This window comes from Simochromis diagramma, unplaced genomic scaffold, assembly GCF_900408965.1.
Source record: "Simochromis diagramma unplaced genomic scaffold, fSimDia1.1 OVJJ01000318.1, whole genome shotgun sequence".
In the NCBI taxonomy this organism is placed as follows: domain Eukaryota; kingdom Metazoa; phylum Chordata; class Actinopteri; order Cichliformes; family Cichlidae; genus Simochromis; species Simochromis diagramma.
In genome coordinates, this window is record NW_024386774.1 from 10,473 (window position 1) to 27,308 (window position 16,836).

General features: G+C 44.6%; 1 protein-coding gene across 14 annotated transcripts in view; it reads right to left on the reverse strand.

Moving 5' to 3' along the window:
- Positions 1–13,072: 13,072 nt before the first annotated feature.
- LOC120720303 (protein NLRC3-like) overlaps positions 13,073–16,836 on the reverse strand; it is a 22,792-nt gene continuing 19,028 nt past the window's right edge. For all 14 annotated transcript variants that reach the window (XM_040009916.1, XM_040009925.1, XM_040009932.1 and 11 more), the window contains one exon: positions 13,073–14,052. In XM_040009916.1, the coding sequence (XP_039865850.1) occupies positions 13,860–14,052 (193 nt within the window). In that variant the 3' untranslated portion in view covers positions 13,073–13,859. The remainder of the gene's footprint in view (positions 14,053–16,836) is intronic.

Sequence of the window (16,836 nt, forward strand, 5' to 3'; positions counted from 1 at the left end):
GCAAAGCAGGATTCAGGCTCTGTGAGAGGATTTCAAACAGAAGCTGGAGAAGAGAAAGGACTCTGTTGGAATGACTACAGAAAGAAGGCAGCTGAGACCAGTCCAAGTGTTTCCATGGAGCCCAGTCTAACATTCATTTATACACTAAGGTACAGAAGTGAACGGGAAAATGAATCCATAGTTTCAAATGTAGAAATAGTTCTCAGTTCATTTACAGAGTTTAATACAGTTCATGAGGAAATGTTCAAAACAGCAGCTGAGAAGAAATCTGCTTCACAAAGTTGGATCCAATTCCAATAGTTTGTGATGCACTTGAACGCAGCGTGAGCAGTTCACTGCCTAACCCCACAGAGACTGTCAGTCTGGACTTTTCTTTATTTCTATTGGCTGTCAGTGAGATTTCAGAGCAATCAGAGACTGTGGGTCTGTGTATGAAGTATAATTCATGTGCAGTTGTTGAAGTTGTAGAATGAGAAATGGCAGTTTGGGGTATTTCCTGCTTTCATTGTCCTGCTTGTGCTGATGAAAATGTTTATTGACGTGTGAATTCATTCTTCAACGCTCGATTCTGCCTGAACAACGTGAAAACTTTGCTTTTCTTTGTGTAACACAATTCAAAGCACTGAAGCATCGACTTGTTCCAACAATGAAAACAGGAAACAGAGACAGCTGGCCTTCAAAGTAAAAGCTGCTCCTTTTGAAACATGTTGGTGGTAAAATGTAAGAAGAGCTGAAGCACATAAATGATCTACGTGCCAAAATATTAAACACAGTTGATATATTTGTGTGAGTGTTGTGATTCAGGTGTAGATGTAATAATGTACATATAGCAGAGTTTCCTCTTCTAGATCAGCTGATCAGAGTCAGGCCAATCAGCTCTGAGCATGCTCAGTCTGAGTTATGGAGCCACATACTATGATTCACCATGGCAACGGCATGAGCAGAGGCTCCGTGTGAATCCAGAGGAGCAGGAACATGAATGATGACAATAGATGTTTGTGTGAAAGTGCTGGAAGCAAATGAGTGTGTGATGTTCTTTCAGTGTTGCACTTTGTAGACGCTCCCTGAGCACTGGTCTCACAGCCAGCTGCACATAGAGACCAGTGTTGTTAGTCCAGGTCAGAAGATGACTTGTTGGAATGAAAATGAGCTTGTAGTTTGTCTGCTTTAATAATGTGACTGGAAAAAGGTGTTGGACTTCAAATATGTCCATTTCTGTCACACTTCACCTTTAAAAGTGAAGCCATGTGGTTCCTGGAAGGAAAAACACGACTTTTTCAAGTCTTTGTCCTGTTTTTATGAGAAATGTACGACTTTAATGTGAAACATTCAGAGTTTTTTCTCTTGTTGTGTTTGTTTGAAGCTGCTTCCTGTTGACTTCAGCTGTTTGGAGTTTCCATTTTCTAAACTTCTACATTCTGAACCTTCTTCAGCTCTGAACAGATGATGAAACACTGAATGATTTCAAGCACTTTGTCTAATAAACTTACATCTTTCATTCTTTATACAGATTGATGGACTGTGGTTTGTCAGATATTGGCCTTGATTATCTGGCAGCAGCACTGAAGTCCAACCCCTCCCATCTGAGAGAGCTGGACCTGAGAAACAACAACAACCTGCAGGATCCAGGAGTGAAGCATCTGTGTGGTTTCCTGGAGAGTCCAGGATGTAAACTTGAAACTCTGAGGTCAGTCAGCATGTTTTAGTTGTGCTGAGATGAATATGATGTGAAAGTTGTGCTGACACTAAACTGCAGACATCAGGCTGATATTATACTGATCCACACTGAGGATCTTCATGGTAAAGTCTGTTTTCTTCTTCTCTGGTTTAGTCCATTGACTGCAGCAGAACAATGTTCACATTTCAAACAGTGATGCTCAACGTATGGCCCGCGGCCCACACGCGGCCTGCCCACCTTTCCTGATTCAGGGAGAGGGGACCCTGATTAACTGTGTAGCTTCTTCCTCACAGTTCTAAGTATCAGACACAACAATGAATAATCCACAGCTGACTGTCTTTAGCAGGTCAAAGGTCACGGCACACAGCACTCTGTGAAACAGTTTGGAGCAGGAATTCTTGCAGATTTACAAACTGACACTGCTTGCACGGCATGCTGGGTAATGCTAGCTGCTCAGTTATGAGGCGTGCTAACGGCTGTGAGGCTCTGTGGCTGCAGAACACTGAAGAAGAGAAAAAAGAGATGGAGGATGAAGAAAAGAGGCGGAGATGAAGCAGAAGTTTAGCTCCAGAGAGGAGATGTTTCTGTGTGGGCGGGTGATAGGTTTGTAGCTTGAACCTATTCGCTGGAACGTTGAAGATAATATAATTACAACAGCAAGCAAAACACGAAGTAGGCAAAGTTCTTCTTGTTACTCATTCAATTCAATTCAATTGTATTTATATAGCGCCAAATCACAACAAAAGTCGCCTCAAGGCGCTTCATAGATACAGAGAAAAACCCAACAATCATATGACCCCCTATGAGCAAGCACTTTGGCGACAGTGGGAAGGAAAAAACTCCCTTTTTACAGGAAGAACCTCCAGCAGAACCAGGCTCAGGGAGGGGCGGGGCCATCTGCTGCGACCGGTTGGGGTGAGAGAAGGAAGACAGGATAAAGACATGCTGTGGAAGAGAGACAGAGGTTAATAACAGATATGATTCAATGCAGAGAGGTCTGTTAATACATAGTGAGTGAGAAAGGTGACTGGAAAGGAAAAACTCAATGCATCATGGGAATCCCCCGGCAGCCTACGTCTATTGCAGCATAACTAAGGGAGGATTCAGGTCACCTGGTCCAGCCCTAACTATATGCTTTAGCAAAAAGGAAGTTTTAAGCCTAATCTTAAAAGTAGAGATAGTGTCTGTCTCCCAAATCCGAACTGGAAGCTGGTTCCACAGAAGAGGGGCCTGAAAACTGAAGGCTCTGCCTCCCATTCTACTTTTAAATCTCTAGGAACAACAAGTAGGCCTGCAGAGCGAGAGCGAAGTGCTCTAATAGGGTGATATGGTACTACAAGGTCATTAAGATAAGATGGGGCCTGATTATTTAAGACCTTGTATGTGAGGAGCAGGATTTTGAATTCAATTCTGGATTTTAACAGGAAGCCATGAAGGAACCAAAACAGGAGAAATCTTCTCTCTCTTTCTAGTCCCTGTCAGGACTCTTGCTGCAGCATTTTGGATTAGCTGAAGGCTTTTCAGTGAGTTTTTTAGGCATCCTGATAATAATGAATACAGTCGTCCAGCCTGGAAGTAATAAATGCATGAACCTAGTTTTTCAGCGTCACTCTGAGACAGGATATTCTACTTTTAGAGATGTTGCACAAATGGAAGAAGCAGTCTTACATATTTGTTTAATATGTGCGTTTGAAGGACATGTCCTGGTCAAAAAATGACTCCAAGGTTCCTCACAGCGTTAACGGAGGCCCAGGTAATGCCATCCAGAGTAAGAATCTGCTTAGATACCATATTTCTAAGCTTTTCAGGGCCGAGTACAATAAAGCTCAGTTTGATCTGAATTAAGAAGCAGAAAGTTATGCATGAGGGAGACCTGCCTGGAGCCAAGTGTCGTTCCCCATAGCACTCCTTTTATGTGGTTACATGAATATGCATAGGGTCATTAACATATGACGTCTACATAGGTATACATGTGAACAAAGAAATACTGTGTGGTGTGTGTGTGTGTGTGTGTGTGGTCAGAAGTGTGACCCCATAAATGACTTCCCTAAACCTGCTGGTCTGGAAGTCCAACAGTTCATCTAAACAAAAGGCACTTAGACCTAAAACAAGATACAGCCACGTTTTATCCTGCCAATAAAACAGATAAAACAAGTACGACCTCTTCCCATGCTCCCAGGATGTAGGTGTGGCATTCCAGTTGTGAATACACACCAAGCCTTTTGCAGCCTGCTAAAGATCACACATCCTATCAGTACACAGATTGATTATACACCTCTAAGCATATATGGTTAAATATTTCTAAGCAATAAAATGACAATCAACAATACAAAACCTAACAGCGGGGGGCTCAGGCAGCTCCGCCCACACAGTGACAGTGAAGCAGGTGAAGAGTAATAAATGAAGACAGCAGACAGGATTTGATAAGCTGATGTACAAACATGTAGAATGATGGTGGCAGCTACAGAAACAGGTCCACACAGACTGAAGCGTGTCTCCTTTGCATCTTCCATATTTGATACTGAGAGTTTCCAGAAGAGCAAACATCAAACACGCCTCCAAACATGTGACGAGTCAGACTGACATCATTTCTACAGAGAACAGTGTGAGCTCTCAGCAGCTCACTTCAATCAGAAGGACAAAGTGCAGCAGGAATGACTAAACCCACTAACAATCTGATATCCCCGTGTTCCTGTTGTTCTACAGCATCATCATTAATGCTGCTCCACCACCATCACTGCAGCTGACCAATCAGCTTCTGTCACGTCATGTGACGCTCTGTGACTCAGACTGGAGAAATGCTAAATGGCTAACCTGAAGCTAACCTGAGAAACAGTCAAAGTACTGATGATTCCTACAAAGTGTGTGTGTTCAGTATGAGATGAGTGTGAATGAAACCATGGAGGAGCGGGCCGTGGCTGCTCTCACACACGTTTGCTGCAGGGGGAGCTACAGAAATGTTCATAGGGGGCAAAATCAAAGCTGTTATTGTTGACACATATGCAGCTGTTACATCCTGTAATATGCATTAATATTCAAATACATTAAATGCATTAAATATACATGTTTCATATAAATATAGTCTACAACGGTGTTTTCTTCAGCCCACATAAGGAAACAGTTGAGTCAGATAAAGACAGAAGGCCTTTTCCACGTCCCTCTGCTCAGTGTTAAAGTGCTGATGATGTTCAAGCTCAGGCAGCAGGAGGGATTTCTAAGCATCCTTCACTGATCCACAACAAAGGTCCAGAGTTTGATCCCTCCTAGTAGGACAGGAAACATACTGATAAGAGTTTCAAAGTGTCTTTGTAAGCAGACATGATTGAAATGAGCCAGTCTGAGTTTGGTTCCTGCAGTTTGTGCTTCATAAACAGAGCTGAAGCAGAGGCAGCGTGTGCCTGCAGGTGAATGTACACTGCTGTTATAAGAGCTGTGGAAACTCAGGTCAAAAGGACGTAACCACACTGCTGACAGTTCCAGGACAGTCACAGAGTTACAGCATCATTTGTGACCATAAAGACTGAAAGCTCATCCAAATCCTGGGATTAAAAGTCTGTCCTGGTGGTGTCCAGTCAAACACGTCTCTGTGAAAGCTTCAATCCAACAGGCTCCAAAGTCCTTCTGCTCATTTCCTCGCCGGGTTCTTGATGCTCCTGTACCATCTCTCTGTCATCCTCCTCGCTCCCTCTTTGCACTCACAGTCTTTGTGCATCATTAACACTCACATGAGGAAAACCAAAGTTTTACTGGGCAGAAGATGATCATCAGTGACGCTGTCTTTAAAATACTCTTGTTAGAAATGTTCGACTTTAATGTGAAACATTCAGAGTTTTTTCTCTTGTTGTGTTTGTTTGAAGCTGCTTCCTGTTGGCTTCAGCTGTTTGGAGTTTCCATTTTCTAAACTTCTACATTCTGAACCTTCTTCAGCTCTGAACAGATGAAGCGTCAGGACAGCTCCCTCCTTCATTACTCTCACTGTCGACTGCATTGTGGTGGTCCACATCCATCGCTCCACATTGACAGCCCATCCTCAGCTTCTTTCACTCTAACCTTTACTCCATCAACTTCGCCGCACGTCGCCGCCATGATGTTAGGCCATCTCATTTCTCAGTCCTTGCACGTCAGCCCTCATATTGTCAAATCTTCTTTCAATGCATTTCTGAGTTCTTCTTTTAACAGCGTACTAATGTCCTCTTTAATGGATTGAAGAAGCTCCAATTTTAGAGCAGTAGGATCCACATCACGCGCGTCTGTTGAGTCTGCTCTTCAGCGGCCGTAGAGCTGGACGCTGCCCTTTGGCATCATCGATACTCTCGCCCGAGATCGCACCGGGCTAAAATATTCACCTGCTCAGCTGTTTTTGATCAGTTTGAGCCTGTGTGGTTTGATCAGGTGAGGAACGATGTGATGCTATAAAGACATCATCTTGTCCAAATGATGTTGTTCCAACACGTGTTTAAAAAGATTTTAAAGGTTGTTGGTTCCGACATCTTAGCGATTTTCTAACAGCAGTCTTAGTTCAGGTGTTGTACAGCCTGTTTTAAACATGCTGTTGTACAGCCTGTACTAAAAACCTGATCTGGATCCTCTGTCCACTCAAACTTCAGGCCTATTTCAAAGCTTCCCTTCCTGTCGAAGATTTTGTAAAAGATTATATTTGTTCAGCTGCAATCTGTTGTAAAGGTTTCAGTCTGGTTTTAAAGGTCTTCACAGCACTGAAACTGCACTTTGAAAAGTTCTTAATGATCTTTTATCAGCCACTGATCAGGAGACTCAGCTGTGCTTTTGGATCTGACCGCTGCCTTTGACACTGTTGACCACAGCATCTTGACCTCACCATTGGAGCATGGCGGCATCAAGGGCGCTCTATTAGACTGGTTCAGCTCTTTTATTAAATCACATTATTACATTTGGGGCTTATATTTGACGGCAATGTGACCTTTGAAAAACAGCTGAGCTCAGTTGTACAGCGGTCTTTCTTCAAACTGAGGCTTTTATCTAAGGTGAGATCATTTCTATCTTTTAAAAACCTTGAACGGGCGATCCACGTTTTCATGATGTCCCACCTGGATTATTGTAACTCCTTATATGTTGGAGTTAGTGGGACCTGCCTGGCAAGACTGCAGCTGGTCCAGAAAGCTGCAGCTCGTCTTCTGACACAAGCTCAAAGACATTTATCGTCCCAACAACCACATATACGCTGGTCCCTCGCTGTAACACAGTTCACCTTTAGCGGCCTCGCTGTTTCGCTGATCTTTTTTGTGCAATTTTGCATGCTTTTGTTTTTTACAGCGCGTTGTGTTCTGCGTCCTGATTGGCTGTAGACCATTGTCAGCCAATCTCGTGCCGTGTCTCCTGTACAGTACAGAATGTGTTCAAATTTACAGCAGTGTGACTCTGCAGTGCTGCACTGTATGTTTGTACGTTTTGTCCCAACAAACAACAATGATGACGAGACGTTTTGCACCTGTGGTAGCAGCCAAAGGCAGAGGAAGATGCTGACCATCATAGTTTCAACAAGGAGGCAAAAAGGTTGTAACTGTCCACAACAAGAACATCGTAAGGATGGAGTCAGCTTTGGCTTTGTGGATCAGTGACCGCAGGAAAAAGAACATCGTGCTGGACACCAACATTATCTGCATAAAAACTCAAAAGCTTTATCAAACTTTACCTGACAGCGAGGAGCCCAGGCCATGGACGAGTGCTCCTCACACAGAAGCTCATTTAATGCCAGCAAAGGCTGATTTGACACATTTCAGAAACACTTTGCTTTCATTCTTTAATAATGAACTTATTTTTCTATGAAGGTTTGAACTTTGTTTAAACAAGAGAGAAAAGTGTGAAAATGTTCATGCCTGTCTGAGGAAAGTGTGCAGTGAGGGTTTAACTGCCTTAAAACTTCTATAATACTTGTAAAACATAAAGCTGCTACTTCATTCTGAGACTTATTTTTAGAACGTAACTCGATAAACGAGCGACCGCAGTAATGTATTGTGTTTATTTTGAAAACTCTCAACAGGATCTTCAGATTTATTTTGAAAGGTTTATCTGGAAAACACACAAACACATAAGCAGGAAACAAAGAGCGTGATATGAAACGATAGACGTTTTCATATGGTCATCATATATACATCGTTCTATCGAGCAGCCCCAGCTCCTGCTGTCAGTCTCTGTAAATCTGCTCTGAAAACACATTTGTATTCACTGGCTTTTAATACAGCATGAGAGTTATTTGATATTTGATGTGTGATATTAATATTAGGAGTTATTTTAATAGTTATTTTGGATTCTTGTACAGCACTGTGGTCAACGCTGCTGCTGTAATTAATGTGCTATAAACACATAAACAATCTGCAGTTAAACATCCAAAACTAAAGATGTGATCGCTGCCTTTAGAAAATGTGCTGATGCACAAGATATCAGCTCCATTAAGGTGGAATGTGGCCGTGTTAGAAACATGTTGGAAGAAGTTTGAAGCTGAAACTGTGAAGCTGAGAGTGAAAGAGCTCCAGCGTCTGTCACAGGAAACTTTCTTATTTCCACACTGATGAAAGCATCAAGCTTTGATTTCCTGCTGCTTTTATTGAGTCACCCTGTGAAACTGAGCCACAGCTGAACCAGCATCCCTGTACAGCAGACACTTACAGCGCTTGGCTGCTTCCATTGAACCCTCTGCACAGAGCTTCAGTTTCCTCTTCTGGTCCCAAAGTGCAGAACAACAAGGTTTCAAACAGCTTCGTTCCAGCAGCATCAGCCACAGACATGCAGAGAGAATCCTTTGGTTGTGTTGTGTGTTTGCATATCTGCTGTCTGTGTTGCTTTGTGAGGATGGATCATCTACTGCAGCTCCAGATAAACAAGCTGCACCTGAACCTGGTAGCTTCACTTAGAAGACACTTGTGACGGGAACGTGTGAGAAGTTTTGTGCAGACAAGTGTGGATTTAGAGTGTGGGACGAGCTCTCCACAGTCTTTGTGGAGATCCACATTCTGCATACTGCCTGTGAGAAGCTGCAGACATTTGTCCTCCAAATCCACTGAGCAGCTGCTCGTGGTGGTATTAGCTTCATGTGTGCGTGTTAGCATGAAGCCTCGGTCACACTCTGCTGTGGACACGGTGTTACGGCCCTAGCAGGGCCTCCTCCTGAGGGTGCCTGTGTGGGCGTGTCCCACTACCTCCTGCCTGAGATGCCACCTTTCCCTCCGGCCCAGCTGACTCCCATCAGCAATTAAGGGTATTTAAGCCCCGTGCAGGGTGAGCTCTGGGCCAGAGTGCCATTTTGTGTGGGTACAGCTAGTGAGCTGAGTGTTCGGTTCGCTAGTGATTGGTTCCAGCTAGTGAGCTGTGTAGTGTGGTTTCCAGCTAGTGAGCTGCGCTTTCCTTTTGACTTTTTGCTTTATTTGACCAACGCCTGAGTTTTTGTTTGTGTTTGATGGTGATAGCGGCTTGTCCGTCTCTTTTAGTTGAATTACTTCAATAAAACTGTTTTATTTAACTGTTTCGCCTCCTTGACTCCTTTTTCTGACCCGGTCACTTTTGTTACTTCCCCCTCACCGCCTAGACCCCCCCCCAGGGGAACGTAACACAAGTGGGGGCTCGTCCGGGATCTTTGAAAAGGGAATTCTGTGTTGGATTTGTTTGGTTTTTTTTTGATTATCTCACTTTGTCACCTTTTAGAGATTCACAACTTCCCAGTTTAGTTAGGTGAGTGTCCAGCTGAGCTTTGTTTTAAGTTCTTCCTTCGGGCACTCTTTTGTTGTTTTGCCTTTTTTATTTTCGGAGTAATCCTGGGCGGGGATTAGTTCCCTGTTGGGGGTAGGCAATTCAGGGCCCCGGTCGCTGAAGTTCTGCCTTTCAAGTTGCCTCGAGCCCAGCACGCTCCAGAAGATAGGTAGGCAAGTTTGTTGTGCTCAGGAACTGGGTAGGTCGTGTGTTGTATGGGTGTGTGTAGCAGAAGGTAAGTTGGTCAAGGAGAAAAAGTTGTTCGGTTACCATTAATTGTTGGCTAGCCTGTGAGAATTGGTACAGGTGCGTGTGTGGTGGTGGTTTTTTTTTTTTTTCAGGCTGGAATGGCGTTCCAGTTGAATCAGCTGGAGCTGACGAGCACTGGGCCTACATCTGTTGGTGAACAGGTGTCCAGAGGCTCGTTTATGAGCAATAACATCCACCTGGTTCCCGTTTTCTGTGAGTCCAATGTTCATAGCTTCTTTATTGCCTTTGAACGCATAGCGACCGCACTGCAATGGCCTCAGGACATGTGGTGCGTGATGTTACTATGTAAGTTGACAGGTAAGGCTCAGGAGGTTTGTTCTGCTTTGTCAATGGAGGACTGCTTAGTTTATGAAAAGCTTAAAAGTGCTGTCCTCCAAGCCCATGAACTCCTACCTGAAGCCTATAGGCAGAACTTTCGAGGTTTGGGGTTGGCACAGGGTCAGTCCTACCTTGACTTTGCTAGGGAGAAGGCAAAGCTCTTTGATAGGTGGTGTTCTGCGAGCCAGGTTAACGACGTGGGGTCCATACGTGAGCTTATGCTGGTGGAAGATTTTAAAAACTCAGTTCCTGAGTCTATTTCTTGTTATTTAAGTGAGCAAAGGGTTTCCACTTTACAGCGGGCTGCCATACTGGCAGATGAGTTTACCCTAACTCATAAAGCAAACACGGTGGAATGTGACATCCCTTCTCACGGTAACACATCTTGGAGAGCTAGGAGGGAGCCAGCTAACAAGGCTGAAAAGGTTGTGGTTTCGAGACCCAAAACGAAGCTTTGTTTCTTCTGCCACAACCCTGGACACCTCATTGCTGACTGTTCGAAATTGAAACTCAAATGGAAAGCCGACTCAAAGCAAAAAGTGCCTGCTTTGAGAAAAGCTAGTCGTGGTTCTCAAACTGACCAGGTTGCCAGGCCTAGTAAAAGGCTACACTTGGAGCATAATTGCTCAATCGTGTCATGTAGTCAGTGTGAGAGGTCACCTAACCCTGAGCTGCTGCTGGTTGACAATGTCCCAGTTCCTCAAAATGACCTGCAGGTGGACAGATCATGTATAACACCACCACTCAGACCTGCACCCCTGACTAACAAACATGCCAGTACCCGTGACCTGAGCAATCGTCTGAAAACTGTTGCAGTAAGGTTTTCTGACTGCCTGCTGTGTTCTCCACATGTGATGGCTCAAAAAAGCCCTGGCTATCACATGAGACATTGTTTTGAGGGTCTGCGGCCACCCTCAGTAAGTATTTTGAACCCATTGAGATGGGGTTGGCAGCTTCCGCGGGCAATGCCTAACCGTTGCTACGCGGTTTGGTAGGTGGAAAGCCTGCATTTCGTCCTGACACGGCTATGGACTCACTTTTTGTTATTGTGATTTGACAAACCAGGGGTTTGCATTTATGGGAGGGGGTGTTACGGCCCTAGCAGGGCCTCCTCCTGAGGGTGCCTGTGTGGGCGTGTCCCACTATCTCCTGCCTGAGATGCCACCTTTCCCTCCGGCGCAGCTGACTCCCATCAGCAATTAAGGGTATTTAAGCCCCGTGCAGGGTGAGCTCTGGGCCAGAGTGCCATTTTGTGTGGGTACAGCTAGTGAGCTGAGTGTTTGCGGTGATTTCCAGCTAGTGAGCTGTGTAGTGTGGTTTCCAGCTAGTGAGCTGCGCTTTCCTTTTGACTTTTTGCTTTATTTGACCAACGCCTGAGTTTTTGTTTGTGTTTTGTTTGTGTTTGATGGTGACAGCGGCTTGTCCGTCTCTTTTAGTTGAATTACTTCAATAAAACTGTTTTATTTAACTGTTTCGCCTCCTTGACTCCTTTTTCTGACCCGGTCACTTTTGTTACTTCCCCCTCACCGCCTAGACCCCCCCAGGGGAACGTAACAACGGTCACGGACAGCTGGACGCCTGATGGACGAGTCGTCCTTCCTGTTAAACTTCTTTGAGCATGAGAATAGCATGAGAAGCTCAGTGGACACTGTTCAGGGTTTTAACTCTCGCTTTCACTTCAGCTTCACCAACAACAGCACAAGCAGAGCAGCCCACTGCCTGCATGGCTGGGACAGCGCCCCCTGGTGACTGTAAACCACTACAACATGTAGACGGCCGTCTGCAGGCTGGATGTAGCACCACCGCAGAGACGTGCTGCAGCTCTGTTTAGTTACCCAGCTGACAGCAGAGGCTGTAGTTTACTGTTACCAACATGTAAAACTGAAGCTTCATCAGCTGGAGCTACAGAGCTGGAGAACAAAGGAGACTGAGAGGCCAGAATGATGTGGGAGGAAACATCAAGAGCCTGTTTGAAAGGAGACACATGTGGATGCTGTGCCAGTCTGTGGTCTGTCAGAAGTCAGCTGAGTCACACTGCAAGAAGCTGCAGAATCTCAGAGGAGGAGATTTGGAAGTGTTTGTGGGACAAACTGGACTCAAAGAAAGAAGATGTTTGTGAAGTCTTTGGTGGAGGTGAGCAGTGTGAAGCAGAACACATGCAGATGAATCAGGAGGTCAGCATCAGTGTCTCCTTGTGGTGGACGGTAAAAGAATCAGAGCCAACGCTCCCGTCCACCCTCGGCATGAAGCAGTGCTGTTTCTGAAACAGGAGGACAAGTCCAGAGAAGACAGAGGAAGTAAAGATGAGGGTGGGACAGGACAGCAGGACTTCCTTCAGTCCTGCAGCTCCATCACACTGCTGTAGCTCCTCTTCATCACACATGTACCTGCAGCCTGTCTTCAAGTCCAGGAGTCACCTCCACACAGTGTAGAAGCCTCCTGTGCAGACCATGGAGTCCAGCCTCTGTCAGGGAAGTCGGCACTAAAGCCTGAAAGACTTCAATCTGTCTCTGCTCTACCCGAGAAAGACCAGCACCGTACTTGTTGTGCATTCAAGGAGGGAACATCAGCACTGCATCGTGGGAACAACACCACAGGAACAAAGACACAGCACGGCCGATGAAGGACGAGGACGAAGGAAAGGTGAGTGAGAAGACCCCGGTGGTGTGGACGGACCTGCAGGGGCTCCAAGACTGAGGAGCAGAGACGTCCATGTACCAGCTGAGGATGCTGCAGTGATCCAGGGAGCTCGGTCCAATCTGAGGCCGTGTGAACTACGTGGACCACAGTTTCTTCACAGACTTCAGCCACGTGAACATCTGGAGATCCAACAGTGCACGAGCTGTGAGCCATCAGCTGTTTCTCTCATCAGCTGCTGTAATGAGAGCTGCTGGAATCATCTCGAGCAGCAGGAAATCACTGATGTTGTTTCTAACCAAAGATATGGGACTGAGCTCCGCTGAGCTCCTTCTACTTTCATCCAGATAGAAACTGCTACAGTCTGCTGATTATTGCTTTGCCTCCATCACACGAGCTCTTTATCCTGTTCTTCACTCTCATTGGTTCTTTGTCTGCTTGTTTTTACAACAGTAGTCTTCTGATTGGTCAAAGGAGACAATCAGCTGTGACTAAATGTAGCTCCTACAGCAGTGATGGGAATAACTACTGAAGCTAATCCAGTATCAAAGCTCAGGAATCAGCAGCTCCCACCTCGTTTTCTTTCAACAACTATTTTTAGCTGCTGTGTTTTTGTGTTTCTGCAGACCTCAGACATCCTGCTGCTCTGGACAACTTTTTCATTCTTTTTTATCATTCTTTTGCTTTTCTTTTATTATTATGTTATATGTATTAATATGTGAAACACTTATTCTTTGTGTTTTTGCTTTGCTCCTGTCAAACTGCTTTAATAAAATCTGCTGCAGTCTAAACTGTGGACGTTCCCTTTTTAACCCTTTGTGAAACAATAAAGGTTTAAATCTGAGTATTCATCTATGTTAGTGTTTAATGGGTCTGATAGGTTGCTTTGGCCTTTCCCAGTAATATCTTCCCTTGCAGTCTGTGGTCCAGGCTTCTAAAACCATCCCAGGTTAACAAGAACTACAATCTAGAGGAGAGCTGCCAGAACAGGTGTGACTGATGAGATCTGACCTGCAAGGTTACTCAGGTTTGTTTGTATCAGGACAAGCAGGGAAGACACCTGGACGTCAAAGTAATTAGAGCTGGGCGAGTGTCCTCACCCACATCGGCTTCACAACTCTGCATCACCTACTGAGTAAGACTCAGAGGATCAGAGATTAGAAGGTCTACAAAGAGCTGAACCAGACTTCCTGTATAAAGGTTTTAGTTCCACAGATCGACAGTGTCAGCACAACTAAAACGTGGAGACTGACCTCAGAGTTTCAATTTGATGTTGTGGATTCCCCAGAAGAACACACAGCTGCTTCACTCCTGAATCCTGAAGCTTGTGGTTACTCAGGTCCACCTCTCTGGGATACGAAGGGTTGAGCTTCAGCACTGATTCCAGATAATCACAGCTGATCTCTGACAAATCACAGCGCTCCAATCTGTATAAAGAATGAAAGATGTAAGTTTATTAGACAAAGTGCTTGAAATCATTCAGTGTTTCATCATCTGTTCAGAGCATGATGCACAAAGACTGTGAGTGCAAAGAGGGAGCGAGGAGGATGACAGAGAGATGGTACAGGAGCATCAAGAACCCGGCGAGGAAATGAGCAGAAGGACTTTGGAGCCTGTTGGATTGAAGCTTTCACAGAGACGTGTTTGACTGGACACCACCAGGACAGACTTTTAATCCCAGGATTTGGATGAGCTTTTTGTCTTTATGTTCACAAATGATGCTGTAACTCTGTGACTGTCCTGGAACTGTCAGCAGTGTGGTTACGTCCTTTTGACCTGAGTTTCCACAGCTCTTATAACAGCAGTGTACATTCACCTGCAGGCACACGCTGCCTCTGCTTCAGCTCTGTTTATGAAGCACAAACTGCAGGAACCAAACTCAGACTGGCTCATTTCAATCATGTCTGCTTACAAAGACACTTTGAAACTCTTATCAGTATGTTTCCTGTCCTACTAGGAGGGATAAAACTCTGGACCTTTGTTGTGGATCAGTGAAGGATGCTTAGAAATCCCTCCTGCTGCCTGAGCTTGAACATCAACAGCACTTTAACACTGAGCAGAGGGACGTGGAAAAGGCCTTCTGTCTTTATCTGACTCAACTGTTTCCTTATGTGGGCTGAAGAAAACACCGTTGTAGACTATATTTATATGAAACGTGTATATTTAATGCATTTAATGTATTTATTTAATGCATATTACAGGATGTAACAGCTGCATATGTGTCAACAATAACAGCTTTGATTTTGCCCCCTATGAACATTTCTGTAGCTCCACCCCTGCAGCAAACGTGTGTGAGAGCAGCCACGGCCCGCTCCTCCATGGTTTCATTCACACTCATCTCATACTGAACACACACACTTTGTAGGAATCATCAGTACTTTGACTGTTTCTCAGGTTAGCTTCAGGTTAGCCATTTAGCATTTCTCCAGTCTGAGTCACAGAGCGTCACATGACGTGACAGAAGCTGATTGGTCAGCTGCAGTGATGGTGGTGGAGCAGCATTAATGATGATGCTGTAGAACAACAGGAACACGGGGATATCAGACTGTTAGTGGGTTTAGTCATTCCTGCTGCACTTTGTCCTTCTGATTGAAGTGACCTGCTGAGAGCTCACACTGTTCTCTGTAGAAATGATGTCAGTCTGACTCGTCACATGTTTGGAGGCGTGTTTGATGTTTGCTCTTCTGGAAACTCTCAGTATCAAATATGGAAGATGCAAAGGAGACACGCTTCAGTCTGTATGGACCCGTTTCTACATGTTTGTACATCAGCTTATCAAATCCTGGCTGCTGTCTTCATTTATTACTCTTCACCTGCTTCACTGTCACTGTGTGGGCGGAGCTGCCTGAGCCCCGCTGTTAGGTTTTGTATTGTTGATTGTCATTTATGCTTAGAAATATTTAACCATATATGCTTAGAGGTGTATAATCAATTGCGTACTGATAGGATGTGTGATCTTTAGCAGGCTGCAAAGGCTTGGTGTGTATTCCACACTGGAATGCACACCTACATCCTGGGAGCATGGGAAGAGGTCGTACCTTGTTTTATTGTTTTATGGCAGGATAAACGTATCTATATCTGTTTTAGGCTAAGTGCCTTTTGTTTAGATGAACTGTTGGACTTCCAGACCAGCAGGTTTAGGGAAGTCATTTATGGGGTCACACTCTGACCCCACACACACACACACACACACAGTATTCTTTGTTCACATGTATACCTATGTAGACGTCATATGTTAATGACCCTATGCATATTCATGTAACCACAATAAAAGGAGTGCTATGGGGAACGACACTTGGCTCCAGGCAGGTCTCCCTCATGCATAACTTTCTGCTTCTTAATTCAGATCAAACTGAGCTTATTGTACTCGGCCCTGAAAAGCTTAGAAATATGGTATCTAACCAGATTCTTACTCTGGATGGCATTACCTTGGCCTCCAGTAACGCTGTGAGGAACCTTGGAGTCATTTTTGACCAGGACATGTCCTTCAACGCACATATTAAACAAATATGTAAGACTGCTTTCTTCCATTTGTGCAACATCTCTAAAATTAGAAATATCCTGTCTCAGAGTGACGCTGAAAAACTAGTTTATGCATTTATTACTTCCAGGCTGGACGACTGTAATTCATTATTATCAGGATGTCCTAAAAACTCACTGAAAAGCCTTCAGCTAATCCAAAATGCTGCAGCAAGAGTCCTGACAGGGACTAGAAAGAGAGAGCAGATTTCTCCTGTTTTGGCTTCCCTTCATTGGCTTCCTGTTAAATCCAGAATTGAATTCAAAATCCTGCTCCTCACATACAAGGTCTTAAATAATCAGGCCCCATCTTATCTTAATGACCTTGTAGTACCATATCACCCTATTAGAGCACTTCGCTCTCGCTCTGCAGGCTTACTTGTTGTTCCTAGAGTATTTAAAAGTAGAATGGGAGGCAGAGCCTTCAGTTTTCAGGCCCCTCTTCTGTGGAACCAGCTTCCAGTTCGGATTTGGGAGACAGACACTATCTCTACTTTTAAGATTAGGCTTAAAACTTTCCTTTTTGCTAAAGCATATAGTTAGGGCTGGACCAGGTGACCCTGAATCCTCCCTTAGTTATGCTGCAATATACGTAGGCTGCCGGGGGATTCCCATGATGCATTGAGTTTGTCCTTTCCAGTCACCTTTCTCACTCACTATGTATTAACAGACCTCTCTGCATTGATATCTTT